We start from the raw sequence: 21,764 nt of genomic DNA on the forward strand, positions 1-21,764 counted from the left end.
ACACTCTCAGAGTTACACACCAAGGGGCCATTTGGAAGCCCATGAGGGTCCCTGGACCCCAACTGTAGACCCACTGGTGTAACAGAGTGTTTCCAGTGAGCCAACATGCACACTATCAGCACCCTGACTCTTTTTGACCAGAATGGAACAGAGCCTTCATTAGTATCATTGGTAACACCTGAGAATGTCTTCATAATATGGCTGCTGTGAATAGAGCCTATTTCAGTAAATGACAATACTTTGTTTTACTTCTACAGCCACTACACCTCAGTGACAACAACTATTGTACATTTTACTCCACTACAATTATTTGAAAACTTTTGTAGCCTAACTTGTTACTTTGTAGATTTAGATGTTTGTTACTAAACATACATTAACCACTTATAAGCTCTATATTTCGGCCATTTGAAAATAGCAGAAATAACCCGTTGCGATGTGACGCGCTGTGTAGAACTGTATATTTTCAAAAGATTTGTATACATTTTGAAAACTTGAAATGGGACATTCTGCATAATGAATAGGCCTACTTTTACTTTCGGTACTTTAAGTACATTTTAATAATTAATAATTATTAATGCCAATACCCTTGTAGGCTACTACTGTAAATTTAGAATTCAGGACTTTTACTTAATGGAGTAATGGAGTATTTCTACATTTGATAATTTTACTTAAGTAAAACATTCGAGTACTTTTTACATCACTGCTTTTGGTTGCATTTATAGCTAGCCTAATATCTCAGTTAAATGGACACTCATGATTTTTTAGTCCTGGAGTGGTCTGTGTGAACATAAAAAATGTTTGAGAATAAGTTGAAGTTTCCGTCTGAAACACGTCATTTCCTTGCCTGGAAACCAGACGAATCTGCCAGAACTAAAAATAAATAAATAAAATAAAAAATAGCCCTGCAGTGATATGGAGGTGGCACCTCCAACCAATAGTTGGCAAAGAGTGTAAGCTAACTGGGAGGATGTTAAACTGACCCATATAAATGAGAGCTATTGTGAGCTAACATATATTTAGTATATAACATATAACATAAAACATAATTCAAATGTCATTGTAATGTGGGCTATACCACACCATTATTAGTTTAGTAAAGTATTAACTAAAGATATCACACATCAAGCATAAATCAACTTCCCAAAAATGTATTTTGAGCTGAGCAAATCCAAGTCAAAATATTTTCAAGCCATTTTCTCAGAATTAGCCTATTATGTTTTTTTACAAACACGATTTGTATACCAGTTAACTGGGCACTAAATCAAAGTGGGCTCTAATAGTGCCCAGTAATCTGCTAAAATAGTGCCTATAGTTATCCCCAAGTAGTGCCCATATTCCCCCCTAAATAGTGCCCAGTTTTCTGGGTGGGAAAAAAGTGCCCGGTCATTTCAAGTGCTCAGTTTTGTCAGTAATTAATGCTTAATAATTCTTTGGTAGGAATGAACCTTTCACCAAGAAATAATAGGCCACACCATTGAGTGCGCGCCCTAATGAAAGGTCTGCTAACAGGGCCAAAAGGACCATTTCCACTGCTATAAACTAAAGCCAGCTGCGTGTTACAAGTTGGGGAACATGGTCCAATTTTCCATTGCGTGAAACGAGCAGAGAAGAATGTCCTTTTTCTTCTCAGTCTGTGTGCCGGAACCATCTGGCTATGACTGATTCCTCAATAACAAGTTACCTAAAACACATTATCAATCCACTCCATCTAATGACGCAGACATCTTAAAAACAATATAATTCAGGGGTCTTCAACGTTTTTCAGGCCAAGGACCCCTTAGCTGAGAGAGAGATGTAGCAGGGACCCCCACTACATGTTGCATAAAACTGTGTTGCAGATTAGAGTTTTTCATAGTTTCGTCGACTTGTTTGACCACCACAAATATATCCATATCCAAAAAGGTTACTGCAGATGAAGCATTTTCAAGAGCAAACTGTGGCAGCAATAGTATGAATTGTAGTTGAAATGGAGCCAGTGATGCATGTGAAATAGAGCCAGTGATGCATGTAGTCCAATCATAATTTCCTCCCAATATAAAATCAATACTTGGATTTTTTTCACAACTATAGTGGCTATTAGATGTTACTTGATGTAAAAATAGTAAAAGAGTAAAAGTACAATATTTGCTTCCGAGATGTAGTGTAGTAGAAGTAAAAGTATAGAAATGTGTAAATACTCCAGTTACGTAAAGATACCTCAAATTAGTACTTAAGCTACAGTACTTGAGTAAATGTACTTAGTTACGATCCACCACTGCAATTACACATGTAAAATGCATCTCAGGTCCAGGCAACACACATCCACTTACCGACAGCAAAGGAAACCATACAAGGCACCAACCTGGTCATCAGGAGCAGTTAGGGGTTCAGTGCCTTGCTCAAAGACACTTCGACATGCAGCCAGGGGGAACCGGGGATTGAAACGGGAACCGTCCGATTCCAAAATGGGACCCGGTGAAAATGGCCACTCCACCTCCCGAGCCAATGCCACCTGGTGTTTTTATATTGAAATGTTCTATAATGAAGGAATGAAGGGATTGTAAAACAATAAATACAATAAGGGACATGTGACGAATAAGAAAAATATTTGTATCAAATAAACTCATGGGAAATGATTCTAACATACACATATTTTGGCTGTGACATGGCCTGACATTTAAGGGGTGAAATGTGCATACAAATGTGTTTTATTCAAATATAAAAAATTGCTGACATGCCAGAGATGGTATGATATTTCTCATAGTTCAACATGTCCTCCATATGACAAAAGTTTCAGGTTCAAGAACAAGATATTTTTGTCTGCAATATTTTTAGAATTGGAAAGGTACATTTCCATGTCTTCTGTTTTTGTATTTTGCATTCTTTCTTTTTTTTAGATTTGTAATAAGAAATCAGATTTGACCGAGAAAGGTCTGTAAACCGTGGAGCCAAAAGAATGAGCCTGAAAATGAAGCATTTAGATGTGGGTCGCTACTGTTGTTTATTGCCTAGAGGCCAAAAGGTCATTCAAACTATTACCTGCAGCCAGTTTGTTATACTAAAACTATGCTTACAGTGGAAACGGGAAACTTCATAAGGTTCATAAACTGATGTGTACATTTCAGCTTGTTTTTAGCTTGAACAAATATTGGCAATGTGTTGGCAGTGTCCCTAAGGCCTAAGTAAAGTATGACTATAGGTTACATAAGCTGTCACTTTGATCATCAACTTCATGTTCAAATGTGTTGACCTGTAGATCATATGTCACACTAAACAAAAAAGGATGGTGCTAAATAGTATGAAAAGTGGTTCTTTGATTCGTGATTATGTTTACTAATCTCAGCTTCTGACCGCTACGCTGCCCTCACACCGCCGATCCAACGCACATCTGTCTGTGTCCCTTTTGTGCCCATTCTGCCCAAATATGGGATATTTGTAACCAGTGGTGGAAAAAGTACTCAAATGTTTTACTTAGGTAAAAGTATCAATACTGCAATGTAGAAATGCTCTGTTACAAGTAAAAGTCCGGAATTCAAAATTGACTTGAGTAAAAGTACAAAAGTAAAGGCATCAAAATGTACTTAAAGTACAAAAAGTAAAAGTGCTCATTATGCAGAATGTCCCATTTCAAGTTTTCAAATGTATAAAATTCTTTTGAAAATATGTGAGCTTGTAGATCGGCTATTTTCAAATGGCCAAAATGTATATAGGGCTGAAGTGGTTAATGTATGTTTTGTAATAATAATCAAAATCTACAAAGTAACTAGTTACTAAAGTTTTCAAATAATTGCAGTGGAGTAAAAGTACAATATTTTGATCGGAGATGTAGTGGAGTAGAAGTAAAAGCATTGGAAATTGGAAATACTCAAGTAAAGTACAAATAACTCAAAAGTGTACATAAAATAAATACAGTACTTGGTACCACTGTATATTTGCATACACAGTGAAATGAGCTGTCTGCATTTAACCCATCCTAAGTAACAGGAGCAGTGGGTGCTATGAGGGCAGCACCTCTGGGAGGATTTAGGGGTTAAGTAAGGGTCTTGTTAAGGGACACTTTGACACATTGCTGAGGCCTGGGATCGAACCTGGGACTTATGGCTTCCCAGGCGGGCTCTCTAACCATTCAGTTATGGCCGACCCATCAGCAGATATTCTAAGGCAGTTGTTCTCTGTAACGGTAAAGGGGTTTCAGGGGTTCCCCAGCAAAATGAGGAATAATAATATCATAATAATAAAAGACTTGCTAATAAAGCGTCACTGTCTCTCATTTTTGACAATGTATTTGATATTACCGTTATATTATTTAATAAATTATGCATTTCATATATCGTCAACCTCTTGGCCTAAACTAATGGCCTAAGTCATCTTTTGAGGAAAATGATATTTTTGCTTAAGTCAGCTCCTCATGACACTGGCCACCTCTGGTAAAATCGCCTATTTCCTAATTGAAAAGGATCATGCTGTTCCCTCCCCTTTTAGTATAATTGCCTATCTTCCTAGTGTGACTTGGGGCAAAATAGGCATTTTTTGGGGGCCTACAGTAAGTCACATGTTTTTGTGACTTGTCTGGAGTAAATCAGTAAATCATTTGGCACACAAGATGGGGTCTAATAACGGCATGGCTTGCATGTGGCTCTCAGACTGCATTAGTCTAGTCTATGGACTGCCAGTGATATCAGTCATCTGTATTGGGCAACGTTTCAGCCCAATCCAATCTCCATTGAAGTCCAGTATAAGTTTAAAAGACTTTGGCCCCTACGGTGCCCCTTGGTTGGTTCGGCTCTCTGGAGCTGAACCAACCACGTCAATCTTTGTGACGTCATCATGACTGAAGAATTTGGCCCTTTTAAAAGACACGTCACAGACATACGGCCGTCAGTCTTCAACGCACATACCACAAAGTGTTGGCATTCTACCATTATTAAGCACTGTGTAACCTTTGTAAATCGCTATACAATTTAAAGAGAACAGAACAGAAGAGAAGAGAATAGAAGAGAAGAACCATGGCCGTTCAAAATTTACCTGCCTTGTTGCTGACTATTTTGTTTTACATTATTATTCTCTGTGCGGGCATCTGGGCATCATGGCGCACCAGAGTGGCGAAGGCAGACCCCTTGACCTTCACCCTGTTGGCCGGACGCAACATCAACCTGCTGGTTGGCATCTTCACACTCACCGCCACATGGGTGGGAGGGGGATTCATCCTCGGTATAGCCGAAACAGTGTACAACCCAAGGCAAGGGCTCGTCTGGGCCCTGGTGCCCGGGGCCTACATCATCACCTTCTTCCTGGGTGGCTTGTTCTTTGCCAAACCAATGAGGGAAAACAAATACATGACAATGATGGACCCGTTCCAGAAGAAGTACGGTAACATGGTGGCCTCACTGCTACTGTTTCCCACGCTGGTGGCCGATGTGCTGTGGGTGGCACGCACACTGGTCAGCATAGGTGGAACTATGAGCGTGATCCTGGGAATGGACATGATGCTCTCCAACATCATCTCAGCGACGGTGGCCATAGTCTACACATTAATGGGCGGGTTCTTCTCTGTGGCCTACACAGACGTTATCCAACTCATCCTTATCTTCGTCAGCATGTGGTCGTGTATGCCGTTCCTGCTGACCAACCCCCACGCTCTTCCCATCACACAAACAGCCTTAGTTCCTGTGTTCCAGGCTCCCTGGCTGGGAAAGGTGGAGTCCAATGATGCAGGAAAGTGGCTTGATGAATTCTTACTGTTGGCCCTGGGCGGTCTGGCCTACCAGGCTTTCTACCAGAGGATCCTGTCTGCCTCTACTTACAGAGGGGCCCAGAACACCTGCTTTGCCTCTGCGGGTTTTTGTCTGATTCTGGGTATCCCGTCCATGCTCGTTGGTGCCGTGGCCGCATCAACAGACTGGAGCAAGACAGGTTATGATCCATCCAAAACCCCATACGAGCGTGGCCAGGCAGGCGCCATCCTTCCCATTGCATTGCATTACCTAACCCCCAACTACATCTCTGGCCTTGGCCTTGGAGCTGTAGCTGCTGCCGCCATGTCCTCCATGGACTCTGCCCTGCTGTCCGCCGCTTCACTGTTTACCTCCAACATCTACAAGAACATTATCAGGAAAGAGGCGTCAGACCGCGAGATGCAGTGGGTGATCCGCATCTCAGTGATAGTCACGGGTGTGTTTGGCACGGGCCTCAGCTTCCTGGACAACAGTGTTATGATCTTCTGGCATTTCGGCGTGGACATGTCGTACACCATCATGTTCCCTCAGCTGGTGTGCATCCTCTTTTTCAATGTGTCTAATAGCTACGGCTCCCTCATGGGTTTAGCAGTGGGCCTTGTCCTCAGGCTTCTAAGTGGAGAACCGCTCATCGGTCTCCCACCTGTCATCCACTTCCCTGGCCTACGTCTGGACGCCGAGGGCAGGCTCATCCAGTATTTTCCCTTCCGCACTACCATCGTGCTCACCACGATGGTGTGCATCCTGTCCGTTTCCTGGCTGGCCTCGATCATCTTTGACAATCATTACTTGTCGGAGAGTTGGGATGTGTTCAAGATCGCCCACAAGCAGGCCGAGGTGGACGCAGCAAGGAAAGCCTTAAAAGCCAACAGGACGCCAACAGAGACACCACCTTAATTGACACCACCTTCCCAGGAGAGACACCTACCATCAGCTTCCAGAACTTACTACATGTCTCGGTTACCCAAGCCGTGCTACTTATACGCTAAGTTGGTGGTGCCCGGGATCGAATCCAGAACCATGTGATTCAAAGGCGAGCTCTGCCGACAGAGCTACCCGGACACATAGAGGGAGGCACAGAGAGAACTGTGGCAAAAAAAGCACACATGAAATGAATTAGTTCAACCAAGTAGAAACCAAACAAACAAACCAGTGTTGTTTTTTTGTTTTGCTTTTTGTTTCTTTTTTATGACTTTTCTGGGATATTATGTGTTTATTGGCTGGGCTTCAGCCAGTCCAACGCCTTTGTCGGTTGCGGACTAGTTGACTAGCTCACTGACCGACTGACTGAATAAATTACCAAAACATGGACGCTCACTGTACAACAGGAAAAGGCGTCATCAAATGTGCCCTCATCCACGCCCTCATCTCTGGTCCCACTAAGAAGAGGCCCTCCTCTGAAGGTGGTCTATGCAGGGGACATGTTGATTATAAGGTCGGCAGTCTGCTCAAGCTCCCCGGCCGCACTGCACAGTCTGCCTTCATAGGCTATTTGAATCAGCCGACCCCAGTACGTAGGCGGTTCAGCAAGATCCATTGCCAATGTTGGATCTCATTCTCAGTCCCGGATGTATAGACGGGTTTCCTGTTAGTAAACATGAGAGGAATATGACCGCGCAGAGGAGGGGGAAGCCTATGGGTGCGTTTGGAAATTACGCACCGGAGCACACTCGCCTATTAGTTTGTATTGGCCAGTGCGCTCACTGCCGCTCAGGGCTGTATTTTCGAACGCGCCTTACCCCCAGGCATGCGCAGATTGCGCATTCTGCTCTGTGATGACGTCGCTCGGAAACCCGTCTATTGATACGTCGGATAGGGCGAGTGTTAGCAGCCTTTCGCCGGAGGCCGGCCCAGGCTATTCCCGCTAGGACCGACAGGCAGGACACAGGGGTGGTCTTCAGGGAGCCAGTTATGAGCCGAAGGGCATTGTCAATGGCAGCATCAACTCTTTGGCATGTGGGCTAAAGGCTAAAGGCTGGGAGCACAGTATTTGGTTCCAGAGAAGACCAGGGCTTTCACGGAGATTCAAAGTCCTGGCGGAGGCTCCCCAGGTCGTACCAGCGAGGTGACGGATAAGTGACACCCCTGATGTCCCCACCTATGAGGGGAAAGAGGCGCACCACCTATGTAGACAAACTGCGCCAGAATCAGATTCAGAATCAACTTTATTGTCATGTCACAGGTTTACAGGTGTAAAACAGTGGGTGAAATGTGTTTTTGTGCAAGCTCCATCATTTTTGTTATTTCCATATAAGAGAAAGGGGAGAAGAAGGTGGGGCAAGGGGAAGAGAGATCAATAAAAAAATAACAAATTATCTTCATATTTACACCTGGTACCGGATATCTATCCGGTGTGGTAAGTTAAGTAAGACATAAAGGTCCGTTAGCATAGCAGCAGATGTACACTGTACATGATATTCTATGGACATTAGTTAAGGTGCAGACCGACAAATGGATATGCATAGATTCAGTGCATTCATTGCTAGATAATATAGTGTCGTTCCACAGCTGCTAGCAAGCAGTAACACATTTCTAGCGAGGCAGAGACTACGGTCGCCGGCACAGACGGAGCACAAGGATCAGCATAATACACCAGGGATCTATACTTGGTCCTCACCCCCCCCCCACTACAACAGATCTCTTAGCCGAAGATAGCCCGATCTACAAGCTTGTGACATGTTGTGGAGCTTATAGATCAAATGAAGTACCAGACAACCACCAGAGGCTGGCCTGTCAGGTACAGCTGGGGTGGACTGGCCCATTGCGAGTACCAGAATTCGCTGTGGGCCGGTCTTGTTTTTTTGTCCCCGGCTGACTTAGCCCACAGTGTGGAGAGAGATCGGCCCACTGGTTTGTCTCATACTCAACAACAAAAATGTAACATTTCATTTATTGTTGCTGTGGTAAAATGTAGCCTAATTCATTGTGAAAACCCCCTCTAATGAAAAAGGTATGAGTCGTTTTTTTACGCAATGTCAAAGGTCAAAACCGCACTGCAAGAGGGCAGTGATGGCAAGTCACAGAACCAAATGTCGTCGCTGTCGAGCAGAAACCAGCTAACTCCATTTTTCAGCTTTTTGTCTCCGCCAGGAGACAATGTTTTCGTTCTCGTCCTTCCGTGTGTCCACCAAGCTAACATTGGTCAAGCTTCACGTGACAGGTGACAATATGTTGATAGGGTGTGCTTTGATTGGCTAGCGAGACGCATGATGAAATAGAGACCTATAAATAGGTGTGTCACTTCAAAAGATCAGGTAAGACAGGAACAGTAAAGGCGGAGACCTGTGCTCCGAGGAGCACATTTTCTAGTTAATTTTTTTTCATTAATCAGCGGTATTGAACACCCTTTACGTCTGTGTGTTGGTTAAAAAAATCAACCAATGAAAAGTATTAAAAAGTGCTACTGACAACACTTCCTAACGCCATTGGATCCTCAAACTGTGGACCAAACCAGTTAACTCCACCCCTCTCCCCTGCACACAGAGACTCAGAGCGGAAGAAGAAAACTAACTTTAAAGAGGCAGGGTTTTTCCACCGTAGTCTGTTAAAAGTAACTATGCAGTGTACCTAATTATAAAACTTAGCACTGAGGCTAATGTTATGAAAACAATTAATTATATTTCTAAAATCTATAGTGTGACAAGAAATGAGTTCATATAGCATTTCTCTCACTAATTCTACTGAAACTGTAACTCTGTGAACCCCTCTTTGCAGAAGTTATTGTAATATTTAAAGCCATGCTTATTATTGTATGTCTTTATAAGCAGTGTCATGAAGCATAAGGACATTCATTCATGGGTTGTGATGCATTGTGAGCTTGGAGATCCATTGTCAGTTGTTCTTATCAATGAGGTACAAAACCTCCAAACGCCTCTTGAGCTGGATTTGGGTAAAGGTGATAAGATAATGATGACACATGCAAGTATCTGACAATATATAAAGTCACAATACCAACTCTGATGAGGCAGTATTGCTTTGTTTAAAAAATATAAGGGTTTCTTAATTTCCTGGGGAAAACATCGTTTTTTAATTTCCTGGAAAACATTTTGGAGTTGGTTTCTGCCCGATAGCAGAGATGTGCTAAAACTTATTACTTACTCAGAAAGATGCTGCCAGTCAGCAAAAAATACAAAATAAATAGTCCCCTTTAGTTGAAGTTGGAGTATTTTGTCATGGTACATTTGCACATATCTGAACATTTTCCTATCCTAAGTGGGCACTATTAATAAAGCACCCAGGGAGCAGTTAGGGTATTAAATGCCTTGCCCAGAGACAATTTCGACAGACTGGGGCGAACTGGGGTTTGAACTGGTGTTGTATATTTCATATAACATACATAGATGTAAGATGACTTCACTTCACAAGTAGCCTACAGACAGAAGAGTGGATTCAGACAGGACGACCATTTGTGGGCTCCAGCCTGGTTGGGTGGGGGATAGGCTACAATTAGCATTGCCTTTTGTTTTACTTGGGAGACAGAGCGTCTATGCATTTGTCATCAAGGCTGACACCCTTCCCTTCCTGGCCTATTACAGTTGCAAATGTGCTGGGCCAGGGGAGGTGGGGTCCCACCTTTCAAGGTGCCCACACAAGATCCGCCTACCTTCTTTAGATCTCAAATGTGACCACTGCTATAAATACTGACTCAAATGTAACTTTAGGAGTGTGCTTGTCAGAGGCCGAAGGGCCGATGATGGGGGACGATGATGGGGTCCCCCATCATCATTTAAATATTGTAATATTTAAAGCCATGCTTATTATTGTATGTCTTTATAAGCAGTGTCATGAAGCATAAGGACATTCATTCATGGGTTGTGATGCATTGTGAGCTTGGAGATCCATTGTCAGTTGTTCTTATCAATGAGGGACAAAACCTCCAAACGCCTCTTGAGCTGGATTTGGGTAAAGTGGTGATAAGATAATGATGACACATGCAAGTATCTGACAATATATAAAGTCACAATACCAACTCTGATGAGGCAGTATTGCTTTGTTTAAAAAATATAAGGGTTTCTTAATTTCCTGGGGAAAACATAGTTTTTTAATTTCCTGGAAAACATTTTGGAGTTGGTTTCTGCCCGATAGCAGAGATGTGCTAAATTTACTGATCTAAACTACTAATTTGTAGTGAATTTCTTTGCAATGCCAGGGACCCTGAGGCCAGGAAATAAAGGATAAGGAAAAGAGAGAGAGGCCAACATAAAAATGCAAAGTCCAAACTTATTACTTACTCAGAAAGATGCTGCCAGTCAGCAAAAAATACAAAATAAATAGTCCCCTTTAGTTGAAGTTGGAGTATTTTGTCATGGTACATTTGCACATATCTGAACATTTTCCTATCCTAAGTGGGCACTATTAATGAAGCACCCAGGGAGCAGTTAGGGTATTAAATGCCTTGCCCAGAGACAATTTCGACAGACTGGGGCGAACTGGGGTTTGAACTGGTGTTGTATATTTCATATAACATACATAGATGTAAGATGACTTCACTTCACAAGTAGCCTACAGACAGAAGAGTGGATTCAGACAGGACGACCATTTGTGGGCTCCAGCCTGGTTGGGTGGGGGATAGGCTACAATTAGCATTGCCTTTTGTTTTACTTGGGAGACAGAGCGTCTATGCATTTGTCATCAAGGCTGACACCCTTCCCTTCCTGGCCTATTACAGTTGCAAATGTGCTGGGCCAGGGGAGGTGGGGTCCCACCTTTCAAGGTGCCCACACAAGATCCGCCTACCTTCTTTAGATCTCAAATGTGACCACTGCTATAAATACTGACTCATATGTAACTTTAGGAGTGTGCTTGTCAGAGGCCGAAGGGCCGATGATGGGGGACGATGATGGGGTCCCCCATCATCGGCCCTTCGGGTCCTTGGGAAGCTGTTTGTGTTATGCAATAAATCGGAACTAAGCAAGAAACCTCACTGCCTGGAGTGATGCCTCAATTAATTATCCAACCATTCATATACACCTCTGGAACATCAACCTAACTACAATATGGCGTTGTTGGCAACTAAAAGCAATAGAACCTTTACCAGAACATAGTGAAGGCTGTGGGTTAACAGATACCACACTGGCAACCCTTACGATTTCCAGGCGACCTCTCTACACGAGGTGGGAGATCCTTCAGTAAACTGAAAAATAATAATTAACTATTTCTACAATCAATAGAGGCTCAATAACCTGGAAATAGGCAAATAATGTTTTAAGACATTGTAAATGATTTCAGAAAGACAAGGAAAATGCCTGTATAAGAGGCAAAAGATATAAGGGTCAAATAAATAGACATTTGTGGTGTTAAGTGTAGCAGATCCTTGCTGACCTTGGCGTCTAGTCTGTCAAAGTGTTGTGTGTGTGTGTGTGTGTGTGTGTGTGTGTGTGTGTGTGTGTGTGTGTGTGTGTGAACACTTTTTGAAAACATTTCACTTAAAATGTATAATGGAAGTCAATGGGGCCTCTAATCGGGCCTAAATCTGGCTTAAAATTTGAGTCATACATCATAGATAACATATCGTTGCTGTCCGGCAGGAACCAGCTAACTCCATTTTGACGCTTTAGCATTTTTTTCCATAAATCAGTGCTATTGAACACCCTTTACGTCTGAGTGTTGGTAAAACAAGAAATGACAAAGTCATAATATACCAGCTTGCGGGAGGCTTTTTATGCCCCAATCTGCAGCACAAAATGTAAAAGTTGTCTTTAAAATAAAATCTCAGCCATTCCAATGGGGGGGGGGGGGAGAGAAGAGAAGAGAAGAGAAAAGAGAGAGAGAAAAGAGAGAGAGAGAGAGAGAGAGAGAGAGAGAGAGAGAGAGAGAGAGAGAGAGAGAGAGAGAGAGAGAGAGAGAGAGAGAGAGAGAGAGAGAGAGAGAGAGAGAGAGAGAGAGAGAGAGAGAGAGAGAGAGAGAGAGAGAGAGAGAGAGAGAGAGAGAGAGAGAGAGGCCTCCTTAACATTCCATTCAAGCAGGTCTTTTGTTTGCACAGCTAATGGCCCTAAGGCTTGCTGCAGGGGGGGGGGGGGGCCTTCAGAGTATGGGAAAGGGGAAAGTATCCCCATTGGCTTAAAGGACAGCCAATCACGCAAATGGGTCGAATGCAAATCAAATGTGTTGAATGCAAATCTGTAATGTGTTGAAAGTTGGTCTGTCTCTTCCTAGACCAGCTTTGCAAGCTGGTAAAAAAATATTGAATCAATGAAAAGCATTAAAAGGCGCTTCTGACCAAACCAGCTAACTCCATTGGATCCTCAAACTTTCTGCTAAACCAGCTAACTCCGGTTTGCTGACTCCAGGCTCCACCCCTTTTGACCTCCAACCACATTGTGAGCTTGGAGGTCCATTCAGCTGTTCTTATCAATGATGAACAAAACCTCCTAACTCCACTTTTTTCATTTCCTGAAAAATGAACATTTTGGAGTTAGCTGGTTCCTGCCCGACAGCAGAGATATCATAAACGACCGACGTCATAGATGACTGATGTCACGGACATGAAGTCCAAGGCGCATTGGAGCCATGCCGTTCCCATGTGGATCCCGAGATCCACATGATTTCATTTGGTCATATATTTAGGTCTTTTAAAAACTGTAGCTACTACCCGAGTCGATGGTGGACTCCATCGGACAGTGCACCTGCTTCCCTGGCTAAATGGTTAAACACTCTTAACTTATTTAAAATCTTCAGTTTTTACGTGAAATGTATGTTTGTATGTTTTGTAAGTTGCAACTCATTTGTTTTACTGCTGCTACCCTGAACAGGGATCCCTTTTAACCAGTTAAACCCCTTATGGTTGAGCGGAGTCCATCAAGGCTCTATACTAGCGTATTTTCATTTTTCAGTAATTGTGGGGAAAGCTTTCCCCACAATACGGATGCCGGTGGTTAAGTGGTTAAAAGAGATCTTGTATCTCAATGGGACTTCACCTACATAAGGTCAAATAAATAAATCAAATAAAAGACACACATGGGTGTGTCATGCACCCACGTGGTCTGATAGCACCAACAGTATCAGACCAATTCAGCTTTGTGTGGTTTGCATTCCATCTGTACTGAAAATGGAAAATAGAATATATTATAGCTAATCATTTAATAAAAAAAGATGTTCCGCTGTCAGTACAGCGGCAGTGCGGAGAGTGGAGGCAGCAGACATTAAAACTCTGATGATGTCTTATCTTTTTTTTGTCAGTGTTGGTATGGTAGCCTTTAAGCTATATACTTCGTTGTACAAATAGTGAAAATAGCAGCTCTACAAGCTTACAACGCGTCATCGCCAAATGTGCACGCAAAAGTTTCACGGTCATCGGGCACGTGTTCATGATTTGTGGCATTTTGTGCAAAACAGGCCAATTTTGGAAGCAATTGGAACAGAATATGAGAAATCTGACAGATGTTCCTTGGTTACATGACTACAGAGATAATGTGCACCAATTTGCGTGAGCTTTGGACAAATTCTGTAGGAGTCGTATCAAATCTTTTTTACAAAAAGATGTTCAACCGGTCGGTTGAACAGTGCCGGAGATTAGCTGCTCGCAGACAAACGGACGGACAGACATACACAGGGACACGAGCAAAATCAATAGTCTCCGGCCTTGACGGAGACAATAAAGAGTTCTAATGTTAGAAGGGAAATATCAATAATCCAAATGGAGTGAAAGACAACCTTGGCATTCAGCCCGATATTGGTATCTGCAGTTCAGTTACTACTGCCTAGACTGAAAGAACGAGCCCAATCGATGGTCTTGAAGGGCGGATCCAAACCCAGGCGCTGGATTCCAACGCCGCTTCCTATTGCTTCACCAATCTATGTCCCCGCCTCCCCTCCCCTCCCCCCTCCCGGCCTGTGCACGTAGCACGCTGACGTCACCAAATTTAGAGCGACGCCCCTCTGCACTCTGATTGGTTAGGATATAACAAGACCAGCGTTCCTGCAAGTTCTCCCAGCCTTTTTTTCTTTTGAAACAAAAGGCATGGGTTTCCGAGGCTACTACTGCCTGATTCACTTTGTCACGCGCAGAAAATAGCCGAGCTACAAACTCACGTTAGCATTCTCAATGCGTTATTCATGAGCTTGTAGGTCTTCTATTTCCGTCCATAAATTAGTCTCAAGTCACTTTTCTTCTCCATTCTCACATTTTAAGAATGGCACACTGCATTACACATGTACAGTATTCAGGTTATTGCAAATATAAATAATGACAATGATAATACAACTAAGGACAAACAATTTGATATATTATTTACTTTATCCAAAAGACATTACTTTTTGATGTACAATCTGAATGGATTAAGCAACTCCTATGCAATTCTGTTCCTTCACAAAAACCAACACATTTATGAATAAGGAATTGTTCAACAGCTGAGACCCAATAGGTAATTCTGTCTGTTATGGGGCATAGGAACATTATGCCCCAGAAGAACAGAAGACAGCTGTTTGTTAAGAGCTAAAATATGCCAAACCTACTGGAAAATTACAAGTGCTTTTCTTTTTCAATTCCTGGGGGAAAAAATCAAGTAAATCTTGCCATTTACAAAATGAATGCACTATTCCAGTAAGTGACATTAAGTTTGGAAAGTACTTACAGAACCTCATGCTCTGCATGTGCTGCGGCAGGGAGATCAGAGGCATTGGACTAATAATAATAATAATAACTCAAATAAACCAACTCTCAAAAAGTCATTAAATAATATTTTTTCAATTCAAATCTAATTAGTTCCTACTGTATATCGTCTCTGTCGGGTGGAAACCTCATATGTCCAAAACTGTTACTCTTCAGCATTCAAATGTAGGAAAAGTAGCAGATCTACAAGCTCAAAACACGTCGCTTCGCACCGCGTTTCGAGCTTGTGCATCTGCTACTTTCGTGTGACGCTGTAGTATGATCAAGTACGGCGTTAATTTACGAAAAAACAAAAAAAGTTAAAATATGGAGATAAGAGGTTTCTGCATGACAGCAACGACATATATAACCATTTGGTCTACATTCCATCAATAGCAATCTCATTGTGATTGACTTTCACACCCATGTTGTATGTACTTGTTTGTTTACAGGTATTGTTATGTAGGTGCTTGGTTTAGGCCAGTGTTTCTCACCCAATGCACCGTGTCCCAAAAAAAGGACTGCCAGATTTACTGACAAGAGTCGTGGCCAAAGTACAACTTTAAAAGCTGCAATGCGGAACTCGTCTCAATGAATAAAACATTACTTTAACCAATCTATGTGGTAGAGAATGTTAATACAATATAAGTAGCACATCTGCAGTGTTTGGAGGTGGTCTCCCTAGTCTTCCATTGAGAAATTTAAGCGGGGATCCCCCACCCCCCACCCCCCACCCCCCGGATGAGCGGTAGATGTTTGCTCTCCCACACGGCAGACCCCGGGGCTCAAATCCCAGGTGTTTACAGTTGCAATTACCTCTCTCCGTCGTTAAAGAGGACATGCGGCTAAAACATAATGCAGCTTTAATGGCTGATTATTAATGTATTGTGACCTCCCATCAATGAAAACATTTACATCCCAGAGCAAAACCAGTTAAAGAACCGCCGTACTTCCAAACTACTACAAGTGAACGCACATTGGTCTCAGGCTGATATTACTGCATGGAGGTTTAAGTCCAGTAGTGTGAATCAAACATGGTCACACAGCAGTGCAATGCCAGCCCAGTCCGCTAGGCCTCTTCTTGTGGCCTTATTAGCATAGATATTAGAAACCTAGATACCTCATTGGCCTCTGCAGTTCGTTGGAGCAATTGGTATCGCGGCCGCCATTCGAGCGTAGGAAAACGGACACTCAAAGTGACTACTGGCCAATCACAGCGCTCACAGCGCGTTGACTACTGGCCAATCACAGTGCGTCTTTTCTAAGACCTGTCAGAATCTAGTTGTCCCGCCCCCACCTGCCTCTGATTGGCCTACCGAACGCCCCCTTCTGTGACACACGCGGAAGCTTCAGGGAAGCTTTCCTACGCTAAAATGGCCCCCGTGATACCAATGCCTCAGAGCCGAAGGAAGCGTCTACCTTTATATGTCTATGCTTATTAGACTCCAGGGTTAGGGGGCTAAAGCCTGATTTATACTGATCTACAAGCTCACAACACGTTGCAAGCTTGCAGATAAGACTATTCTTGGTACGTGGCATGTGCAACTACCTGTGATGTATGAATCAGACTTAAGCATTACGCGGAGGCCTTTAGACTCTATTATCAGAGTATGGAAATATTCGCTCCATTCAACCCCTGTATAGGCTCAATGCACAGCAGCCATATTGGAAAGAAATTGGGTCTCTTCTTACTTCCTTCACAGGTGTTACCAATGATACTAATTAAGGCTCTGTTCCATTCTGGTCAGGGTGCTGATATCGTGCATGTTGGCTCACTAGAAACACTTGATTTTGGTTCCCAAAAGGCCCCCTATGGTGGCTGTGTAACTCTGAGAGTGTACAAATGGAACCAAATGGACCCGTAATGCTGCTGTGCATAGAGCCTATTCACAACAAAAGCAAAAAACATCTAACAGTACATCCAGTGTGTCCAGTCCAGTTCTTTGGCTCTACGAGGCAGAGAGAGGACCTGGGCAGTTCAGTTTGGTGCCCCGGGCCCCTACTACGCCTGCGTGACCTCGCCCGCCTCGCCGGCCTGCCTCCTCTGGGAGTAGGCGTTGTAGATGTCCAGGAACATGTCCCGGCACGCGATCTTAGCCCCGAGCTTGGAGCATATGAGGAAGGAGCCGGCCATCTTGCGGTGGAGGGAGTAGGTCTCCTCGGGCGGAGGCGTGAGGCGGTGGCGCAGCATGACCGGGACGAGCTCCTGGATGCGCTGGGTGGTGCTCTGCGTGCCGAAGTCGAACGGCTCGTCCGAGGCGAACGCCTCGCCCAGGATCATCACGGCGTCCACGTGGGCGTCCATGAAGGCCTGGCGAAGAGGAGGGGGGGAGGGGTGGAGGGGTTTTCAGGGTGGGCATGTTAACTCTTTCAGTGCCAGAGTATTTTCATAAAGTAAAGTCTATATGCAGTTTTAAACTCATACGACAGTTCTACCAGTAGAGAGCAGCAAATCGAGACATTGATGACCTCGTTGACCTCGTTGACTCGCTCGCCCCCTCCCAAACAGGCCCACGTTACATCCGGTCATAAACGGATGTGACGTTTTCGACAATTTCTGATCGGGTTAAAATACGATGTTATACACGACTACGATGACTGATCGTCACCCAGACCAAAGAGAATAGACGTGGACCTCTCCGTTCGTTTTGTATACCGTGTGAAAAACCGTGACTTTCCCTATTCTGGCCGAAAATGACCGCAGGAAAAAAATGAGAACCGGAAACTGAATATGCGTCATTAAACCGGAACCCAATGAGTCTGAAGGAGTCAGGAAGTGAAAGTGATCATGAAAAATAAACAGAATAGCGCGACCACAGTAAAAAGTAAAAACTCAGGATTTCTCGTTCTGGCAGCGAGGGTACTCGGGGAAAACTCGGGATATCTCGGGGCGTGGCACTGAGAGAGTTAACTGTAGGTTGCAATTATTTGAGATGATTGCATTTTTTTTTTTTTTTCATAATAGTCATAATCGTCATAATCATTTCCATGTTGAAAAATGGGTGGGTGTGTCACAGTGTCGACTAAAACTATGATGTTGGTCGACTACCTTTTTCACTGATGAAAACTAAATAAAAACTAAGCTATGGTGACTAAAACTAAAACTATATTGACAATTTCGTCAACAAATAAAAACTAGACTAAAATGTTAGGGAGTGGAGAAGAGATCCAGTAGAACTAAGACAAGGCATTTTATGTTGGTGGTGGCGCTTGGGAGTTGCGCTCTGAAAATAGCAGATCTACAAGCTTCAGCATGCAACCAAAAGTAAAATCAGCCAATACAACGCCATCAAGGCACCGCCAAAATATGTTTTAGTCGACTAAAATCTTATGGTATTTAGTCGACTAAAACTAGACAAAAACTAAAACATTTCAGATGACTAAAATATGACTAAAACTAAAATGGAATTTTATTGAAAAGACTATGACTAAAATTAAATCAAGAATTGCTGTCAAAATAAACACTGGTGTGTCAGTGGTTACTTATTGCAAACAGCTGTCTTTTGATTGTGACTCTTCCCTCTGTTTTGTATATAACACGCCTACTTCCTTGTCTGGCATCAGACCTAATAAAGACTCACATAGGTCCAAACGTTGTCATGCTCTTACTGGGAGCTACGAACAGTGTGCCCTGTGCACTAAAAGCCAAACAGAAATGTCATTTCTATTCATAATCATAATGTTCCAATGTTCAATGACAGAAACGCAATTAAATCGTTAATCGCAATTATTTGAGCGACAATTAAACGCCAAGTGAAAAAGCCCTAAGTGTGGGTGAGTGTGTGCATGTGACGTATGCATGGAATGAAGCAAAATAAAATCCCATGACTGAAAATAATGAGGATGTTTAGGCATTATCAATCTAAACCTACGTTGATAACACCTAAACATCATTTTTTTAGCTTGTCGATCTGCTACTTTTGATCGTTTTGTGTGAAGCTGTAGTATGATCAAGCAGGGGGTTAATTTGCGAAAAATGACACAAAAAGTTAGAATATGGAGATAAGAGGTTTCTGCCCGACAGCAACAAAATTGGACATGTCACCACATTGACGCCGTTCAATGTTTGAATTTGAAAAGTAACAGTTGAGGTTTTCACCCGACAGAGATGATTTACTGAGCGAGTTTGAGGTGGATCTGGTTATCCTCCTTGGGGGAGTTTTGTTAAAGTATGACCCCTGTAAATGGCCAAAGAAATACACTAAAATGCCACAAAATAAAATGGCTGACTTCATGTTGTGTTATGGTCATGGCTCGGGAGGCTTTTATTAAAAGTCTTGACATGATACATGTGCGTACATATTGTTTTGCACATGTACAGTAGGTCAAACTGAAATGTGGGGCTTCAACTTTGAAAATATGTAATTCTATATTGAGCCATTTTACCCCACCCATATCTGAGAGTGGACACATACAATATGTACTGTTCACCACTTCTGATGCATGTGCAAAGTAGTTTTTTTCATCTTTAATCTCTCAAAATTGTGCTTTTATTTGTGCATAGAGCAACAATAATTATTCCCTTTCCTTTCAATAGGGCTTGGCACTGGTCCAGTGTTAGGCCCTATTTACACAAATCCTAATTTCATGGGATAAGGGACAACACAGTCCCAACCGAGACAGAAAAACTGATGGAAGACATGATGAGACTACGCGCAAGAGATGTAGAGAAACAGCTCGATGTGTTATCCCATTAAGACCCATTTAGATTTGAGCTAAAAAGCATCATTTTACACTTTGGGCTATTCAAAAATAGCAGATATACAAGCTCATAGTGTGGCACAGAGTGCCGCGCTACAAGCTTGTAGATCTGCTATTTTTGAAAAATCGTGAAAATGTGTGCAAATCTTTGAATATATATATTTTTTAAAGCGAACATTTTTAACTCAAATCTTTGCTTCTGGGGGTCTCTGGAACAAAATATTTTGATGGGGGTCCGCGGCCAAATACATATCATTTTGGGGGTCCTTGACATGAAAAAGATTTAGCACCACTGATATAGAAACAACAGTTTTTCAGAAAACTGTTGAGATTTAGGAGACATGTAGAATCGGCTTCAGGTCTCGATGGGTTATGAGGAGAGAGACGGAGGTGGGAGGGAGAGGAACAGATCAAAGATAGATGGAGAGCGTGTGGTGGAGGACAAACGGTATGAAAAATGAATGAGCAGTGCAGCAGAGTTAGTGGAGCCGAAAATACTCTTACCTTGGCCTCAAAACCTGTCAGGAACTTCAGGTCCTTGGATTTGGAGAGAACCGTCTCTCGATCGCCCACCGAGGCCGCGTGAACCACCTGAGAACGAACACACATACACACACACACACACACACACACACACACACACACACACACACACTATGATCGATTCTGCCTACAGTATATAACACAAGTAAGACTAATATAATAGTCTGATGAATCCTTCTATTATAAGTGGACTGCTTAAGGTAACTGATTTTCTTTGGATACAATAAGTGTTAGATAGCTCTATATTCTGATAGTACTCATTGCTATAGAGTGTTTGTTCAGTAACAGGAGTCTCCGTGTCTCTCCAGCTCTTTATTAAACAGAAAATGCATTTTCAGGTCGGGATACCAATTGTATCCAATCAGGATAGAGAACTCAGACAGGATACAGAATAAACAAGTGAAATTGGAAGTGATGACACAAAGAAATGAGCAGACACATTGGAACTGGAACACTATAAAGAATTAAGCTGATAATGGGTACTGTTCTCCTGATTCACCTACCTGAAAATGTATTTTGTGTGTATTTAAGAGCTGGAGAGACAGGGAGACCCCTGTTACTGAACAAACACTCTATAGCAATGATTACTATACAGAATACAGTACACAATATCACTTACCCTTCCATTAACAATCAGGGTTACTAATTCATTCCATATCGTCGTACTATGCATCATCCAGCCTTCACAACGTGATAATGCTTACCTCTATGTATGTATCTGTAAAGGATGCTTCGTAATCCCTGCAAGCTCCAAAGTCCAACAGAATCACCTATAGTGACAAAATGAGTTCAAAAGAACACTGTCAACGTCATTTGATGTGGTAAAAAAAAGTGCCAAGTACAAAGCATCGTACATGAGTTAGTGAGATGCTGGGGACATTATGATGACAATACAAGGAGTCGTTGCTTAATGCTTCTCTTCTACAGCAAGAACAGACGTTCGTGACAAAGTAACGTTACAAACGACAGAGTTTGTAATGTCAATCATTTTGTATACAACTAGATACAAGTTTTTTAAAAAAAAGACTTTATGAAAACGTTAAAAAGATTTAAAAAATCTCAAAAATAGCCATTCGTGAGCTTGTAGATTGGCTATTTTTGATTTCGACTTTGATTTATGCATTTTAGCCAAAATAAAAAGTAAAAAATGCATGATTCAAGAATTCTCTTGGTATGCGGATTGATTGAGTGCACCGTGCCCTGCTGGATTTGCAGTT

General features: G+C 42.6%; 2 protein-coding genes across 4 annotated transcripts in view; one reads left to right on the forward strand and one right to left on the reverse strand.

Moving 5' to 3' along the window:
- Positions 1-4,985: 4,985 nt before the first annotated feature.
- LOC311050115 (high affinity choline transporter 1-like) lies at positions 4,986-6,611 on the forward strand (the record flags this gene model as incomplete). The annotated part of the gene is made up of 1 exon (XM_084064078.1): positions 4,986-6,611. The coding sequence occupies one exon, from the start codon at positions 4,986-4,988 to the stop codon at positions 6,609-6,611; it is 1,626 nt and encodes a 541-aa protein (XP_083920204.1).
- An 8,319-nt stretch (positions 6,612-14,930) lies between these two features.
- The window catches only part of coq8b (coenzyme Q8B), a 28,224-nt gene continuing 21,390 nt past the window's right edge, over positions 14,931-21,764 (reverse strand). For 2 of the 3 annotated variants that reach the window (XM_084065072.1, XM_084065071.1), the window contains exons 14-16: positions 21,252-21,317; positions 20,509-20,595; positions 14,931-17,614 (exon numbers count right to left, since the gene is read on the reverse strand). In XM_084065072.1, the coding sequence (XP_083921198.1) occupies positions 17,306-17,614; positions 20,509-20,595; positions 21,252-21,317 (462 nt within the window). In that variant the 3' untranslated portion in view covers positions 14,931-17,305. The remainder of the gene's footprint in view (positions 17,615-20,508; positions 20,596-21,251; positions 21,318-21,764) is intronic. The other variant, XR_014601327.1, reaches the window with a different exon arrangement.

Source organism: Gymnoscopelus microlampas (genome assembly GCF_963454915.1).
Source record: "Gymnoscopelus microlampas genome assembly, chromosome: 8".
Taxonomy (NCBI): Eukaryota; Metazoa; Chordata; class Actinopteri; order Myctophiformes; family Myctophidae; genus Gymnoscopelus; species Gymnoscopelus microlampas.